The 19208-nt window shown below is 46.4% G+C and overlaps 1 protein-coding gene across 4 annotated transcripts in view; it reads left to right on the plus strand.

The window, feature by feature from the left end:
* Window positions 1–19208, plus strand: part of DPP6 (dipeptidyl peptidase like 6) — a 2254101-nt gene that overhangs the window by 1345577 nt on the left and 889316 nt on the right. For all 4 annotated transcript variants that reach the window (XM_078663245.1, XM_078663244.1, XM_078663246.1 and 1 more), the window contains exon 6: window positions 14144–14196. In XM_078663245.1, coding sequence (XP_078519371.1) covers window positions 14144–14196 — 53 coding nt within the window. The remainder of the gene's footprint in view (window positions 1–14143; window positions 14197–19208) is intronic.

Consider the following 19208-nt stretch of genomic DNA (forward strand, 5'->3'; position numbering starts at 1 on the left):
TGAATGACGAGATTAAAAGCTCCAGAAAAACGACTAAGTACATTTTGACCGAGGCCTCCCGCTTAGTGTATCCGACAAGGGTTCCATCGCAGTTGCCCTCAAACTTTGACTTTGTCCCGGACACCCTGTGTAATGCTTGTGCCTATTTTAGAAGATGCCTGCTATTGTTCAACGAGCCTGCTGCTCGTGGTAGGTGATGTTTATGTTCAAGTGGGGTACGATTTGCATATATGTTGAAGGCTGGTGGTTGGCAGGCATTACTGGTCTGAACCTGATGTGGAACCTGATATGGAACTATGCCGTGTAGTGTGTGTAGTGTAGTGATGATGGATGCCAGCAATTGTGGATTAGGTGGTGTGTTAATACAAAGGGATAATGGCAAGGAGTGAATTGTTGCTTATGCATCAAGAGCTCTGAGTGATGCTGAGAATAATTATTCCATGATAGAGAGGAAGTTGTCAACCTGTGTGTGGGGGCCAGAGTATTTTAGAACCTTACTGTGGGGTACTAAGTTCATCATTAAAACGGACCACAAGCTGCTGTTGTATATGATGGCCCCAGGTGGTGGACGTGCTATGTCTGCAAGATTGGCCAGATCGGCCTCTAGACTGCAGAGTTTTCAGTATGTTATGTTATGTTGTTATATGAACTTGTAACACGCACAAATATTCCAAGGAGTGTCCAGGCGCGATACCTGAAGAGAGTATCAGTTGGACTTTGTGCATTGCAAGATGAATGTGCATACTGATTGCATGTCCAGGCTTCCGGTACCAGTGAATGATCTCAACGAGGCAGATAGGGAAGACTGCGAGGTATGATTTATGTTACGGGATATTAATTTGGTTGCTGTGAAGCAATCTAATATTCAAGACTGATAAGTGGAATGATGAGCTGGTGAATAATGTTGATCTTGACCACATGCGCGCGGCGGCTTTTCCCGCTGTGCGCGGCGTTTTTTAAAATCGCGCGTTACATGACGAGCTGAGTTCGTCATTAGCGTACGAGAGGCGTAGCTCATGACGAGCTCAACTCATCATCAGCGTCGAAGGGGTTAACAAGGTGATACAGTGTATTTTGCATCATTGGCCAAAGGAAAGGAAGCTGTCAGGTGAAATGATGGGTTATTTAAAGGTGCAGGAGGAACTTGCTGTGGAAAATGGTATCGTAGTATTGGGGGACAAGTTTGTACCACATTCTAACTTGAGGAAAATAATCGTAGATTTGTCCTATGAAGGTCACATTGGTATTTCAAGCACTTAAAGGCATGTCAGGTAACATTTCTGATGGCCTGGTATAGATGTTTTTGTTGAACACCAGGTAAGGATGTGTGCAGAATGTGCTTCCAGTGATAAATCAGCTGAATCTCTGTCTACCGATCCATAGCCCGTTGATTTTCCTGAAGCACCATGGCGGAAATTGGGGTCGGATTTTACTGGCCCATTTGCTGTTTTGCCTAGGCAGGAGGCTTTTGGGACTGTGTTGCTTGATTACTTTTCTAAAAGGCCGGAGGTTAAGATGGTAAAGGAAGTTACTTCAAAGATTGTGGTTGAGGTTTTGGATCAAGTCTTTTATTAAGAGGGTATTCTCCAGGAAGTGGCTGCAGAAAACGGTTCCCAATTTGTCAGTAACGATATGGAAATCTATTTGGAGAAGTGTGGAGTGGCATAAAGGAGAATTGCTGTGTTCCACCCAGAAGCAAATGGTCAAGTGAAAAGATGTAACCATGTGGTCAAAGAGGCTATTCAGCTGTCTGTGAACGAAGGGTTGAATTGGACAAATGTGTTGCAATTCATGTTTTTATCATATAGGACTTCTCCAGATTCTGTGACTTCGGTGAGTCTTTTTGAATTATTGAGGGGACGTAAACCGAGTATTAGGCTGGTACCTTGGTGGCTGAAGAATAAACAGAATATCGTAGGTCAAACTGCTGAAGTGGATATTAAAGAGACTCAACACAGGGTGAAGAAGTACAATTCTAAAATGAGACAGGATTTAAGGAGAAGCAGTGGTATTGCGAGCAAGCAGGTTGTGAAGGTTGGTGATCTGGTCCGCATAAAGAAAGGTAGAATGAATGGTAAGGGTTGTGCTAGTTGGTCAGATCCTATACAAGTCATTGAGGTTTTCAGGAATGTGATGGAAATAGACGGAGGCAGTGTCTGGAACCGTAACAGGGTATCGTTGTTCAGAGGTGGGATGGTGTGTTCTGATGAACATGGATGTGGTGGAACAGGAGTGTGGTGATGACTCTGGGGCTAACAATGCTACTGATCCCAATGGTGGAAACATGGACAAAGATGCCCCTAGATGTGCAAGGTGACGGTGCCCACCCATGATGTTCCAGGATTATGTCTTGTCGTAAAAAAAAGGATGATAATAATTCACAGGGGGAAGGTGTGTAGCATGCTCGAGCGTGACATTTCATGTTATGCTTATTTACATTTCTATCTTAATGCTATGTAGGGGATAGACACAAGTGTGACACCCTGTGTAATGGTTGTGCCTATTTCAAAAGATACCTGCCATTGTGCAATGAGTCTGTTGCTCTTGGTAGGGGATGTTTGTGTTCAAGTGTTCAATCCCAGACACAGTACTATTGATGAATAAAGAATAAATGTCCCCCCTCAACAAGCTTAGGGATACAGGAATTCTAACAGTATTAGGAGTACTCAGTTCCACAATACAGCTTGTGAATGCCAACATGCCATAATGTATACCTCAATGAAAATATACCCCAACATTTACTAAAAATAACAAAAGTAGTCACTGCTGTCAGAGTCAAAAAGAGGTGTGTGCATCACTGTAGAAACAAATATGCGCTTGGCTGCCTCCAGAGACCAGTACTTCAATTCAATAAAATGCAGAATGCAGCAAGGACCAGTCACTGACTAGAAAGACAGTACAGGACTCCAGAAAGATGGATCACCACACCTTGTAAATAACAGCTCAGTTCACTATAACCTCTTTGTGTGCCGGTTTCCCAAATGCATCGTCATCCAAGCATAAGGTTTCTCCAGCATGTTTTCCTCCAATCACAGTGCTTCTCCGGTGTGCTGTCCGGCAATCCCCGCAACATCCTCTAACTACGGCATCTTCCTTTGGCCCTAACATAGCAGTAACAGCATGAAATCACCAGTGATCCAATAATGGTTAAGGTTATAACAAACCAATGAGAATGCAGCATTGTATAGGTGACTTCTGATCTTGGTTGTGGTACACCTCCAATTCAACCATCGTACACAATGGTGCCCTAATAAGACTGCTGCACCTCGTAGTTGTGGTGCAGCCACAAATCCAAATTAAATAATCCACACGTAACTCCTTTCCCGCTCGTTGCCAGTGTAGGAAGTGTGAAGGCAAATAAATACTCCAGAAACCAAGGTAGGCATTCTGTAACAGGAAACAAACTTTATTCCATAGACAGCATGCTTACACCTTAGGTCCAGATCAGTAATGCCCACCCAACCACCAGCCTTCACAATATATACAAATCTTTCCCTGCTTGAACACAAACGGCGCCTACCACAAGCAAGAGACTCGTTGCAATACAGCAGGTATTTTCTGAAATAGGCATGAGCTTTACACTGGGTGTCACGCTCGTGATAATCACATACATACCATTAAGCTATAAATGTAAACACTACGCTTGAGCGTAACATGACATCTCACGCATGGAACAGTATTCATCGTTACCTTTTAGAAATGTGAGTCTAGGATTTAGATGAAAATAGCATCTTGCGGGCATACATCACTGGTGATTATTAAACCTTCTTTATTGGCATATTGATTTAATGCTGATTTGTTATAAAAACCTGTTGGGTATATCGCTAATTTACTGAGGTAAGGTGAAAAGGTCTTAGAAGTAAATAACTGCATTGATGCATCGATCATATGACCAAGATTCAGACACCACTGAGTGTATTTTTTCAGATGTGGTTAATAACGATGACTATTTGTTTACATGGGAATCTGTAATAGTGACATAAATCTCCAAGCACAGGTATAATGATGGCACCATCATTATTTTCTATTGACAGTTTTTGGCATTTTATCATATTTTGGTGTTTTAAATACAAATTCTGCATTTTAAGCCTCATTTACAAGTGGAAATCTGTAATGATAAGTATTTACCACACCTAGCAAATACATCTAATCAGTCTAATATTATTTACCTGGTGAAGTAACAATCTCACCTATCCAGCCCTATTGTATTTGGGGGCTATATTGTTAAGAATCCGTGTTACAGCAATAATTACATTTTCTTTCATGTTTATCGCTACAGTTGTAAATTTCTGTCAATTTACCATCACCTTTGATTTGATGCCTTTATTCTGTATCAGCTTTGTCCATGCTATTAATTTGTGTGTATTACACCAGATGTTCAACGATTGCAATGGAGATGTCCTCACACATGTTACTGCTGACGTTCTAGATTGACTATATACACGTGCTATGATGCTGATTCATACACCCAAGGCACGAGATTTAAATGCAAAGTTGTGACTTACAGCTGCAGTACTTCCACTTTACTCCTGAATTTTAAGAGTAAGCCAGGAGGGGTGCAAGAGCATGTTACTGGAAAGGATTTGCTAATCAGACCCATTCTGTATAGTCATGGATGATCAGGAAATAAGGCAGGATAGACATTGATATCAACTTTAGCTGAAAAACTACATGGGAGTTTTTGAATCCCCACACATTTACGAGTTTGTGGGTGTTCATCGACTTTGTGAGATGGACCTCCCTTCAAAGCCATCAAACCTGTCCCTAACCGTAAGCTTTATATAGATATAGATATCTGGGTGTTATAATAGATGCTAGGGGCACGGGTAAAAATCAGTGTGCTGCACTACAGAGAAGAAATAACTAATTAATTGCAGCATTCTTCATACTTCATACTAACCTAAAAGGGCTTTCCCTTAATCCATTATTACAAATGATGTCAGTTAAACATGTTCCAACTCTCACATATGGAGTAGAGACCTTAAGAGGATGTGCTGACAACACCATAGATAAGCCAGTGACAGGAACCTATCGATGCCTGTTGGAAACGGGATCCCGGGCTGGCCAGGGCTTGCGCCAAAGTCAGTCAGAGACCACCACTTCCGAGGTCAGGGCAAGGGAGTTACACGCCAAGATAACCCCTGCTCACCCTCTAGGTAACGTGGCGCAAGCAGCAAGGCTAAACTTGGAGGCGATGTGATTTAAGTATTTGCGCATGCACCCCAGCAACAACACCCAGGCCCACCACAAAGGACACTCCACACCAGGTTATGTAAAAATAGCCTTTGCATTATAATAAAAACACCTTAGGTAAAACACATACTGTTACAATGTGCCAACAGGCACAGGCAGAATTTACAAGGGATTATGTACAGGACAGGGCCACCTGGACCACCGTCAGGGGTATGCACTTTTAGAACTTAGCACTTGTAGGAATAATACTCAGCACATAAATCATATAAGGACTGTAGCATCAAAATAGCACATGTAGCACACAACCAGGACTTCCTGGTAAAGGGTAAACACCTCCCACGTAACCCTAACCACTCTAGGAAAATCACGCAGGGAACTAGGACCTTAGTATCAGGACCTATGGAAGGAAAAGCAATCACCTAAGCATCAACACATAGCAAAGGGAAAGAAGCAAAACACATGATGCATCAACACATCCAGAGGTGTAAGGAAGGAAAAACACATAGGCACATCAATCATAAATGCGCCAGAATCACATTGGCCACAACCTGTGGCAGTCCCTAGGCCAACTGGCCTCGCAAGGCGGAAATGCCCTGAGTCCAAATGTCAGGCCGGCTGCGCAGGCAGCCAAGAACACAAGCCTAAACGTGGCGGTTGCCCACAAAGTGCTGGACAACTGGTGTAGGTAATGATAGGGCAACGTTGGAGCCTCGTGGGCTCAAGAACAGGAAATGCACTCCAGAGCCTCTCTGGGACTCTAGATCCGATGTGGGCTGAGAGCCTCTCAGGGCTCGTGAAAACAACTGTGGGCTGTGAGGAGCCTCGGGGCTCTGAACAAAGGAACTGGCCCTCGAGCCTCGCTGGGCTCGTAAAACAAACAATGGCACCTCGAGCCTCTCAAGCTCGTGAATCAAATGGCCCCTCGAGCCTCGCAGGCTCGTAAATCAAATATGTGGCGCGCTGAGCCCCTCGGGGGACTCAGGAAGCAAGGGCCCCTGGAGCCTCTCGGGCTCACCCAACAACACACACCTCGGGGTCGTCGGAGCGGCCCTCTGCCAACCGGGGCCGCTCAAAAGCGCAAGGAAACGGCCCCTCAAGCTGGACAGCCGGAACAACACTCACCGGCTGCTGTGCGGGGGCTCTCGGATGCCGCGCTGGCTCTCTGCGGCGTCTCCCATCCTCGCGGTGCACGGACACAGCTGCACCCAGGGCTCCTCCGCCTCCGGACGCCCGCACTTCTCCTTCTCTCCTGGGCAGCCAATCACCGCGTAGGTCGCCCGGCGAGCCTCCTGCAGCCTAAACCAATGGCAGCGCGGCTCCCGGGTAACGTCAGCGGCTGCTCCTTCGGCGTCTCCTCTGCCCTGGGGCTGCGGCGGTGATGCGGGGCTGAAGAGGGGTGGGCTCCCTCGATAATGAAATCACGAACACGGGGCAAATGAAGACGGCAAATGAGCAGGGTGGCACCCGCGCTGCTCGGTCACCACACGGGGTGAAAAGATGCCGGGTGGGCACCGGCCAAAGTAAACAAAGCGCTCCCAAGCGCCAGAGGACAAAATAAAGCGCTCACAGCGCTATGGGCCAAATAAAGCGCTCTCAAGCGCTGGGCAAGGAATCACAGCGCTCCCCAGTGCTGAAGGACAAGAGAACAGCGCTTCCAGGCAAAAGCAAAGCTCCAGCAAGGTCTGGAGGCAGGCTGGGGGGCAAGGCTGGGCCCAGAGCCAGCTCACTGGGTCTCCAGGCAGGGAGACAGTCCAAGTGGCGGTCCTCCTGGCCCCAGCAACAGCAGCAGCCCCCTCTGGCAGGATCCTGGAAAAGAACAGAACAAATTGTAAGGGGACACAGCCCCTTCTTATACAGGTAAATCCTTTGTCTCAGTGTGCAGGGTGGGGGGAAACCAGTTGCAGCTGGTTTTGGAGCACCCTTGATGGCCCAACCACCCCTTTCATTTACTGGGGAGGCTAGGGTCGTTAGACTCACCACAGGGGGGTGGAGCCAGCATTGTGTGGGAAAAGCCCAGCCCCATCAGGAACCAGGCGCAGCCCCCCCACACATCACTCATGCTGATCTCTCCACTCACTCCTGGGCAGACCCATCCAGACTTCCTGGAGCCAGGCATGCCAGCCAATCACGCTCCAGCACCCTCACTGCACACACACAGCAATGTCTAGAAGTGGCACTTCCCCACTAGACACATACAAGACGCACATACCATCGCGCAGCATTTACTCTCACGAGTTCACACATACCAAACTCGAGCCTGCACTCCCCACACATCAGGAACTAACATGGACACACACATTCCCCATGCATTCCTATGGGAGGGCAGGCCAGCCATACTACACGCATGCACTTTTACTCTGGGACACAGGGAAAAGTGCGCAGAGACCCAAAAATCACTAACACAGATCACATACTAAAAGCAAAAGATTAGGGGTGAACCCGCCAGAAGGGCCAAGTCCAACACAACCCCCTTCCAGCCAAAACGCAGGGTAGGCCAATCACCACCGTGATGGACTTCCCTGCTTTGGGCGATAGAACACGGACGCGGGCCCGCCACTGCCGGGACACCCTCCTGTTCTACGCCACGGTGAACCCCTAGGGTTCCTTCTAAAGCTACTGTAAGGACTAACTGGGCTACCCCACTGGTACTCCTCAGCTGTCCGCGGCCAGGACCAGGCCCTAGGCCACCCAGGTGCCACTGGTTCCTGCCTACTCACAGAGTGGGGGGTAGTAACCCCAGGTACATAGTAGCCATTCTCCACTCCTCCTGTCTGCAAGACAGGGCTAGACTGCCACTGGTTCTCCAGCCTAGGGTCTACAACCTCAGGAGGACCAGGAGTCTCAGGGAAGGCTCTCCTCCCCTTACCTCTTCTTCTAGGGTTCCTCCTCCTCCTGCGAGGGGTACCCTCAGAACACCATTCTCCCAACTTAGGGTTTAACCCCTCAGGTTGCACCGGGTTCAGAGGAGGGGCTCTCCCACCATCTGCACCCCCTTCCAGAGTCCTGCTCCCTCCCAACCGGGGCGGAACCTCTGGTAGAAGAACTGGTCAGGACGCGCTTACAGACGTCCTACCCTTCAGGTCAGGCGGATCCTGAACCTGGCCTCCCAACCTCTGGTCTAGAACCTTCGGTGGAACAATTGCCTGGCACTCCAGGACTTCTGGGGACTCACACACTCTTCCCCAATCACTCCTCGTGCTGGACTCCTGTACCCTCCCTGCCGGAGCGGTACTGCCAGACTCTAGAACCATAGGAGCTCTGGTTACAGATGCTCCAGGTCCTCTACTCACTAGGAGATCTTCCTCAAATGGACTTACAGGACAGCCTAGTTCCCCAACCTGGTGTTCCCTCAAGAAACCACCCAAGTTCTGAGACAGGGCTTCGGGCATCTGGGGACTCTCAGCCACCCACTGACTCCTGCTCCACTGAGCCAGGTAGTAAACCTCTCCACCCTTCTCACTATACTGGGACCTAGCTGGGTCACTCTGACCCCCCTCCACCACGCTGGGCTGGAGGACACCTGAACCACTACTGTCGGAATCACTCACCAATGACTCTGCAGAACCTCTGGCCCTTTCCCAGCGGTCTGCTTCCGCTGCAAGCTGACATGCTGTAGACAATCCACACCCTAACAGGTGTTGGCGCAACTCTGGCGCAAACCAATTGAGCAGCTTCTCCCTGACAACTAGGTTGAATAGTCTCCTATACTCAGGTTCCCCGTGAACCCTTACCCAATCAATCAGTGCCTCCTCACAATCATCGGAATACTCCTCCCAATCCTGGTGAGGCAGTCTCCTGAGGTTCCTGAACTTCAACCGATACTCCTCTTCTCGGGAAACAGGTACCATACTTGGGGAACTGAGACTGGGACTTTCTACACTGACATTAAAATAGCTGCCACCACTGGACTCAACCCTCCCTGGGGGATCCAGAAAATTTTCACTGCGGTCAGGGGATAACCTACCCTCTAGGGCTCTCTTCTCCCTGGCCAAGGCCCTCTCAGCCTCTGCAATCCGCTCCTGCACACCCAGCTGCGCCATCTCTCTGGCGTGCTCTAACCTGAGCTTCTCCATAGCCAGCTGGTGCTCCCTCTCTTCCCTCCTATCCAACCACTCCTCTGGGGACAGGGAAAGGGATGGGGTGCTGCTTCGGACACTGGACCCAGCAAGGGACTCCCTATCTATGGGGTCCTCGCTCTCTGCTGGCGCCCATCCACTGTCATTCTCATCCTCCTCTTCAGACTCTCCAGGGCTCCCCTCAGACCCACCACCCTCATGGCGTGCGGCCCGGGCCCTCTCTTTCTCACTGTGCTCACGTTCCCAGTCATCCTTCTGCCATAGGATCATGTCATCCCAAAGCTTGGACTGGGTGTCTGACTCATTCACTGTGATGTCTCTCTCCTCACAAAACCGTACCAACTCATGCATACTGTACTTAAACATGCCACAGAGGTTAAAAGGGAATCCATCTTGACAGGATGCTCACAGACACGTGCAACACAGGGGACCTAACAGTCTGAAGTAAGAGTACACAATTCCAAGACTTCACCAATCTCCTTATCAGAGAGAACTCATACTCATTTGTCCAGGGAAACACACCATTCATCCACACACACCCTCCCCTCGGACTGGTAAGGCAGTTTCTACCACCCCTGACTTCTCAACCTGACCACATGTGACACAGGTACCGACTCTGGGCGCAGGGCGGGGGACAAATGTACTGGACACAATTATCAAATGACACTCTTCAGGAGAAGAAATAATGGAACTTCACCAAAAACACAATAATCCCCAAAATGTGATTATCTAAAAATGTAGAGTTTTGTAGTGCGGCCAGCTGCTACTGTGGTACAATGCAAACACAAATCCTTATCCTCACCGCTGCCAGCCAATGTTGGAAACGGGATCCCAGGCTGGCCAGGGCTTGCGCCAAAGTCAGTCAGAGACCACCACTTCCAAGGTCAGGGCAAGGGAGTTACACGCCAAGATAACCCCTGCTCACCCTCTAGGTAACGTGGCGCGAGCAGCAAGGCTAAACTTGGAGGCGATGTGAGTTAAGTATTTGCGCATGCACCCCAGCAACAACACCCAGGCCCACCGCAAAGGAAACTCCACACCAGGTTATATAAAAATAGCCTTTGTATTATAATACAAACCCATTAGATAAAACACATACTGTTACAATGTGCCAACAGGCACGGGCAGAATTTACAAGGGATTATGTACAGGACAGGGCCACCTGGACCACCGTCAGGGGTATGCACTTTTAGAACTTAGCACTTGTAGAAATAATAACTCTGTAGGAATAATACTCAGCACATAAATCATATAAGGACTGTAGCATCAAAATAGCACATGTAGCACACAACTAGGACTTCCTGGTAAAGGGTAAACACCTCCCACGTAACCCTAACCACTCTAGGAAAATCACGCAGGGAACTAGGACCTTAGTATCAGGACCTATGGAAGGAAAAGCAATCACCTAAGCATCAACACATAGCAAAGGGAAAGAAGCAAAACACATGATGCATCAACACATTCAGAGGTGTAAGGAAGAAAAAACACATTGGCACATAAATCATAAATGCGCCAGAATCACATTGGCCACAACCTGTGGCAGTCCCTAGGCCAACTGGCCTTGCAAGGGCGGAAATGCCCTGAGTCCAAATGTCAGGCCGGCTGCGCAGGCAGCCAAGAACACAAGCCTAAACGTGGCAGTTGCCCACAAAGTGCTGGGCAACTGGTGTAGGTAATGATAGGGCAACGTTGGAGCCTCGTGGGCTCAAGAACAGGAAATGCACTCCAGAGCCTCTCTGGGACTCTAGATCCGATGTGGGCTGCGAGCCTCTCAGGGCTCGTGAAAACAACTGTGGGCTGTGAGGAGCCTCGGGGCTCTGAACAAAGGAACTGGCCCTCGAGCCTCGCTGGGCTCGTAAAACAAACAATGTCACCTCGAGCCTCTCAAGCTCATGAATCAAATGGCCGCTCGAGCCTCGGAGGCTCGTAAATCAAATATGTGGCGCGCTGAGCCCCTCAGGGGACTCAGGAAGCAAGGGCCCCCTGGAGCCTCTCGGGCTCACCCAACAACACACACCTCGGGGTCGTCGGAGCGGCCCTCTGCCAACCGGGGCCGCTCAAAAGCGCAAGGAAACGGCCCCTCAAGCTGGACAGCCGGAACAACACTCACCGGCTGCTGTGCGGGGGCTCTCGGATGCCGCGCTGGCTCTCTGCGGCGTCTCCCATCCTCGCGGTGCACGGACACAGCTGCACCCAGGGCTCCTCCGCCTCCGGACGCCCGCACTTCTCCTTCTCTCCTGGGCAGCCAATCACCGCGTAGGTCGCCCGGCGAGCCTCCTGCAGCCTAAACCAATGGCAGCGCGGCTCCCGGGTAACGTCAGCGGCTGCTCCTTCGGCGTCTCCTCTGCCCTGGGGCTGCGGCGGTGATGCGGGGCTGAAGAGGGGTGGGCTCCCTTGATAATGAAATGACGAACACGGGGCAAATGAAGGCGGCAAATGAGTGGGGTGGCACCCGCGCCGCTCGGTCACCACACGGGGTGAAAAGATGCCGGGTGGGCACCGGCCTAAGTACACAAAGCGCTCCCAAGCGCCAGAGGACAAAATAAAGCGCTCACAGCGCTATGGGCCAAATAAAGCACTCTCAAGCGCTGGGCAAGAAATCACAGCGCTCCCCAGCGCTGAAGGACAAGAGAACAGCGCTTCCAGGCAAAAGCAAAGCTCCAGCAAGGTCTGGAGGCAGGCAGGGGGGCAAGGCTGGGCCCAGAGCCAGCTCACTGGGTCTCCAGGCAGGGAGACAGTCCAAGTGGCGGTCCTCCTGGCCCCAGCAACAGCAGCAGCCCCCTCTGGCAGGATCCTGGAAAAGAACAGCACAAATTGTAAGGGGACACAGCCCCTTCTTATACAGGTAAATCCTTTGTCTCAGGGTGGAGGGTGGGGGGAAACCAGTTGCAGCTGGTTTTGGAGCACCCTTGATGGCCCAACCACCCCTTTCATTCACTGGGGAGGCGAGGGTCGTTAGACTTACGATAGGGGGGCAGAGCCAGCATTGTGTGGGAAAAGCCCAGCCCCATCAGGAACCAGGAGCAGCCCTCCCACACATCACTCATGTTGATCTCTCCACTCACTCCTGGGCAGACCCATCCAGACTTCCTGGAGCCAGGCTTGCCAGCCAGCTCCAGCCAATCACGCTCCAGCACCCTCACTGCACACACACAGCAATGTCTAGAAGTAGCACTTCCCCACTAGACACATACAAGCCGCACATACCATCGTGCAGCATTCACTCTCACGAGTTCACACATACCAAACTCGAGCCTGCACTCCCCACACATCAGGAACTAACATGGACACACACATTCCCCATGCATTCCTATGGGAGGGCAGGCCAGCCATACTACACGCAAGCACTTTTACTCTGGGACACAGGGAAAAGTGCGCAGAGACCCAAAAATCACTAACACAGATCACATACTAAAAGCAAAAAGATTAGGGGTGAACCCGCCAGAAGGGCCAAGTCCAACAATGCCTGTTTAATCTTCCGCGACAAACTTCACCAGCACAAATCCGCCTTGAATTCGGTCTTAAACGACAGAACCTAAATAGTTTTGGAGCATATTTAAAATTCTGCCATAAAATTAGAAGGGATAATAATTCCTCGCTTATGACAGTGGTCTAGGAGGCAATATGTGATAATAAACATAAGCAGGCTCATGAATATTTTTAACTTGCGATAGACACGTTCAAGGCGGAACAACTATGGGCCTTACCCTTTTCACAGAAGGCTTTTAATAAAGTTATAAATGGGTGCAGTAAAAAATTGTCGTCTTCATGGGATAAAGCAGTTCTGGCAAAGAGATCCCATGCGTGGACAGTTATTGCTTTGTACGGCATATTAAAACCTAGAGCTATCTTGGAGACTCAAATAGCCGAAGGGCAAAGCTGAAGCTTATGAGTCTCCGATTTGGAAATAGCCAAATTCTTGGAGATGTCCCAGCATGGAAATGATGGGTAGTGAGAGGATGTGTTGCCTCTAACTACAAGAGAGAAGATATTTGCCATGCCATCTGTAGCTGCCCTGCTCTAATAGATGAACGTAGGAGGCTGTTAAGGTCGGACTTTAATAGTGAAATGATACAAACATGTCGACAAGCAGTCATAGCCAGTTTACAAGGAGAAAGTTTGCAATTTACGGGCAGACTTCTGAAGTTTATAGAAATAGTGGAGAAGAAACTGCTTGACTGTGGACAATGAGGATTGTTTTATATATTCTTGGTTTTATAAATTGATGAAAAGTATCTTAATTATGTGGTCTTCATAATGTATGAAATTTAAGAAGAATTGTGCAAAGGTGTTTTAATTTTAAGTTTTTATTAACTGAAAAATATTAATTTTTTTTATTCCGTAAGCTTTCCAAAACAGAAATCATATCATATTGGCAGTATTTACATATTCACAAATGTAATTTATAAGGGAAACATTCTGCAACTTTTAATGGATTTAGCATTGTAAAGAGCAATTCTGAGGAATTATAGTGTAATTTAAGAATACAAATGGTTTTAAAAAGTGGACCCGGTTACAAAACAACCAGTTTCATATTGTTTTGTAGTCGCTTGATCATTTAGGCGAGTACAGAGGTTGGCCTTATTCAATTGCAAACTAATCAACCTGATGTTATTACGTGAAAGTACGAATACATTTAAAACAGCTATAAAATATCTGAAAACAGTAATATTTATTTTAGCGTTGTTCAAATTAAAAATACAGATTTTGTTTTATTTGATAAAATAATGTCACTACTGGTTTGTATTACTACATCATTCCGCATATACTTTATTTCTATTCTTTTATTAAATATTGTATTTGGATTTTTTTAAATAATAATGATAACATTGATTAGTAATAGTGCTTTATTCTACTTTTTTTATTATTTGCAGATATACCAACACTCATTTACAGCATATTATGCCCTCTGTAATTTATTGACGTGGTAAGTACAGTTTTAAAATCACTTTTTTTATTTAAAGATTCTGTCAATGTTTGTGAAGCAAAAAGAAAACAACATACTTTACATTTTTAAGGCACCCGTGTTCCCGTTCAAAGGACCATTTGAGCTTATAAACTGGAAATCAGCTTCCTACACAGCAGGAAAGTGTGCCTAAGAGATACACTTTGCTATTTCAGTAAGGTCTAGCAAATGGTTGAAAAATGAAAGGAACTGGGTATACAACGTGGGTTTGCAATTTCCTTTGCAAACTTTTTTTGCATGGGCACTAAGGGATGTACGATGTTACAACGCGATCAAAATGATCGCGGTACATCACAACGCATCTTTTACAACACAAGTCGTTACCACGACTTGCGCTGTAGGGTGCTGGACTTAGGAATAGTAAGATTTACTATTCCAACTCCAGCCTACGTACAGTAGGGAAGGTGTTGGAATAGTAAATCTACTATTCCTTAGTCTAGAGCGCCCTCCAGCGCAAGTCGTGGTAACGACTTGCATTGTAAAAGACGCGTCGTAATGGCACCGCGGTGTTTTGACCGCGGTGTAAAGGTTGTAGACCGCACTAAGTTATAATTCGAGCTATTCAAAAATCGTTTTCATGTATTTCTTCTCACAGATGAACGCAACTCATTAGACTCACAAAATCGTAGGTTTAAGTGAGTCCCAGACCTGGAAAATGTTTGTGATTAAAACAAAAGTGAGAAAGTTAAGGCATGGGTGGATGCAGATTTCATGTCCTAGATATCCAACATTACGAATCCGGGTTACATCTTGACAATGTTCCATCAGCTCAGCATATGGGAGCACACATAGGATCACAGGTATCAATCGTGGCGCAGATGAATTGTGCCAAGCCACACCCGCCAAATTGTTCTGAGGGACCCATGGCACATCAAGTTATGGCTGTTGATCAGTACACCACATAGGATGGGGGCATTGGTGCTCAAAGTAAGAGTGTGGGGGCGGGTGCTGCAGCACCCCACCCCCAAATAGGCAAGTTGAATTTCAGTAGGTGAATAAGCAATAGAAATAGATGCTTCTAAAATACGTGTTTTATCTTCTCTCATTTGGTATGCATTCAAACACAGAAGTGAAATGTCAGGCTATGTCTTCTTACAAATCACTCCTTAAACTTTTATCATGGAGACTGGTGTTTACTTTCCTTTCCCTGACTGCAAAGTGAGAGTTTTTTTTTTTTAAGTGAACTATGTCACAATTCTGTTGGGGTACTGGGAGAGTGATAGGGAAGGCTGTTGGATGTTGTTTTTTCTAGCACACAACCAAATCTAAATATGTGTCAATGAACTGTACCAATAGTTCAAAGCAGTTAGAAAAGCAGGAATGCACCCCATTTTTTACTCTGAATCGTTGTAGAAACAAAGATTTTAGCAGGATCAAAACAAATCAAGGCACTTGGTGACGCAAATGATAAATATTTGCTGGAACCTCTATTCTACAAATTGTGCGTTATATATTGTATCAGTAAAACTGTATTTTCTGTGCAAATGTAGTGGTCATTTCAATGGAAAATGTGCCGTCTGTAAATGACAGTGCGCTACCACAGTAATCTTCAGTAATATATTTGGGACAGTGTGCTGTGAAATGCCCCATAATCTACACATTACACACGTACCACTCTCCCGCTGGATGCGAGGGGCTCATTTACTTCACTTTTTTGTGTGATGCTTGGATTTTTCACAATCTCTGTAACTTTAGTGATGTTACAGTAATGTCAGCATCCCACTTTGAAAGATTTTCCAGCAGCACTGGATGTGGGAGGGGTCGTGTACGGTTTCCCTTTGCTTATATTAGGAACAATATTACCCTTGCAAGAACACTGAGCCAAAATTGTCGCTAAGTGCCTGCATTGCAGCTTCACTGCTCACATTCAGACAATGGCATCGCCATTTTAGTTAAACAGTAAGCCCTAAAGAATAGAGCATTTCATTAATTAACATGCAAACTCAAGAAAATGTTGTAATTAGTGGAACAATATCTTTGGATTTTAAACATGAAAGGGAAATTTCTTTAAGATACTATGACAAATGCCTTGATAGGGGGTGAAGTTGAACTTTAAGCTGTGTCCGACAGTGTTCAATTCATGAAAGGATGAGTGCTGGCGCCCAAACTTCCACACAGAAGCCCTTGGTCAGTGCTATTGCATGTCGGTGTGGCGAATACCAAGGCTAATTAGTCTTTAGTCCACCTCATGCCTCTTTAATTGACCACCAGGCACTCCTTGTCCCTTTATCTCACTCTTGCAAGTTTCTGCATATTCCCTCTATGACTATTTTTTCCTCCTTCTTTGCCTTTTGTGTGTTTTTCCTTGTCTTGCTCTTAGTAAATGTTTGAGTAGGATAAAGATTGCCGGTTCCTAAAAATGAGTGACGGTAGTCCCACCAGTAACCATCGGCTCAAATTAAGCACTGGTTTTCAACATAAGTAAGTCATTATTTGAAGCTTAGAGGGGACAGTATTTTAGTTAATTTAGAAATGCGGTATAGAGGTCATCTCAAATTGTGAATCGGGCTTGGTGATAGGTAGTAACAAAAATCCATTACTTGTAAGTCAGTGTGGTTATCTTCACCACATTTTGATTGCAGGACATGGTATGCACTCTTACACTTGGAAACCATGAATCTCTTGGTATCATCAAACTTCCATTTCTGTACATTTGAATTTACCTAGAAAGGTAATTGGGGAGGCGTCAGTGTACCTCTCCTGTTATCCAAGGGTACAGTGGTCTTGAAGACGTGCTTATATCCTACACCCTAAGATTAGAGGACTACTACTAGCTGACCGATGATTATGCTGTGCCTGATGTCATAGTGGACTAATGCACCTACTTCTGGAGTCTGTGTATGACCTCGTAGTCACAGCTTTGAATTCTAAGTATTTCATCATTCCAAGGTCGATACAATGAGTACCATTGAGTTGTATACCAGCAATCATGGTCATTGATGCACCAAAATATCAGGGCTAACAGAAGTAACATCATTCTAAGTCTCTAATCATTCCAATGTCGATAAAATGAGTACCATTGAGTTGTATACCAGCAATCATGGTCATTGATTCACCAAAATATCAGGGCTAACAGAAGTAACATCATTCTAAGTCTCTAATCAGTCCAAGGTCGATAAAATGAGTACCATTGAGTTGCAGCAATCATGGCCATTGATTAACAAAAATGCAAGGGCTAACAGAAGTGACATCATACACTCTTTGACCATAATGATGTCAGAGGAAGTGACACCAGATGTCCTTTGACCCTGAATCTTCTTAGAAATTGCTTTTGTATAACCCGAACCATGATGACATCATGTTATTGAAGATTGCTGATGTTCCATAATAACTGCCTGATTAATATACCAACACATCAGAGACTAAAATGTCTATTTTAGATCTCATCTATTAAGTGCCGACATGATATAGCAAGGTGACATTTACCTGAGTTGTAGCAAGCAAGCACAAAGAGTTAGTCTGACATCTTCTTGGGAGATCAGGGTGGTGTTGCTGGTTTCTCCTCTCTCAGCAAATTTTGGAAAAAATGGACTCTAATGGGACATTTTAAAGCACAATTTTCACGTAAATGTGCTAATCAGCCATTAGCTCATTAAACATTCAAGTCCTTTCCAGGTGTGCCAAGCTAATAAAACTTGAGTTTACTTCTTTTTGTTTTAACTTGAGTTTACCCCAATTTGGTTGGGGAGAGGAGTTGGCCTAACGGCTAGGGCGCTCGACCTCGGACCTGGGTAACTGGAAAAATATGTAAAGCGCTCTGATACCTGATTCGGTTCACGTCTAGTTCGCGCTATATAAAACTCTGCAAAAAAAAAAAAAGTTTAAACATTGCCCCCATTGCTAGGGCTAGGTTTTTGTCATGGGTGCGTGCCTCTTTTCCCCAAACATTACACACAGCATGACACTGTTACAGGTTTGCCAATACTGCCATTCACGTACAATGGGCGTCCTTTATGTCAAAGTTATATTTAGTATGTTGGATGCTTCCCTGACACACGCCACGGTTGTCCTCCCTTATGCCAAGAATTTCCTTCAATGTGCCAGAGCCAACTGTTTGCCACAGGTGCCACCTATGTCAAGAATGTCCTCCAGTATGTGAGTACCAGCATTTTATCCACAGGTGCCTCATGCCAAGAATAACCTCCTGTATGCCAGCACCAGAATTGTGCTGTGGTTATTCCATATGCAAGAATTGCTGCCAAAGGGCCAGTGCCAGCCAGCATTTTTTCAAGGCTGCCTCCAAAAATCAAGATAACAGGATCTCTCCCCTTTTCGATATATATAAAAAAAAAGTCAAGAAGCATGCCGGGTCCAATAGCAAACTTGCAAGCATCACATCACATTTTCATCCATTCTCACTTACATTCACTGACTCTCATTCCCTCACACTCACTCTGTCTCACTCATTTACACTAATTTATTTTCCCTCTGTTGCTTGCACTCACTCTTACCCCAATGCACGCTCTCGCTCATCCTTACTCTGACTCACTTATACTTTCCCACTCTTTTACTTTCACACACACACACACGCCCACATACAAACACACCTGCTTACACATACAAGCCCTCGCTCATCCAAACTTTCTTTCACCCACATGCACACCCACAACTTACCTTTAAAAGCATTTTATTTTACTTAAGATACCAGGGAAGGACTTGTTCCAGAGCCTGGTGCTCCCTTTCTTTACTCTTTTTTAATACACAGATAGAGAATGATAAGCTAATATTCAGTATTTATATATTAAAAATGAGCAGAGGTTGAAGCATGACACTGATAATGCGAGACAGCTCTGTGCTCTTGGCTGTTTTTTGCCACCTCTGAGGCCCTGGGTCACAAAGGCAGTACCAGGGTCGCAAGTGGCAGGCCAGGAGGGGGAGGAGGTCGCATTTGTGACCCCTGACGACTCCTAATGACATCAATGGAAAACATGGCTTAGACAGCGCCAAGATAGACAAGGGCTGCAGAAAATGCA

The sequence above is a fragment of the Lissotriton helveticus genome, chromosome 10 (assembly GCF_964261635.1).
Source record: "Lissotriton helveticus chromosome 10, aLisHel1.1, whole genome shotgun sequence".
Lineage (NCBI taxonomy): Eukaryota > Metazoa > Chordata > Amphibia > Caudata > Salamandridae > Lissotriton > Lissotriton helveticus.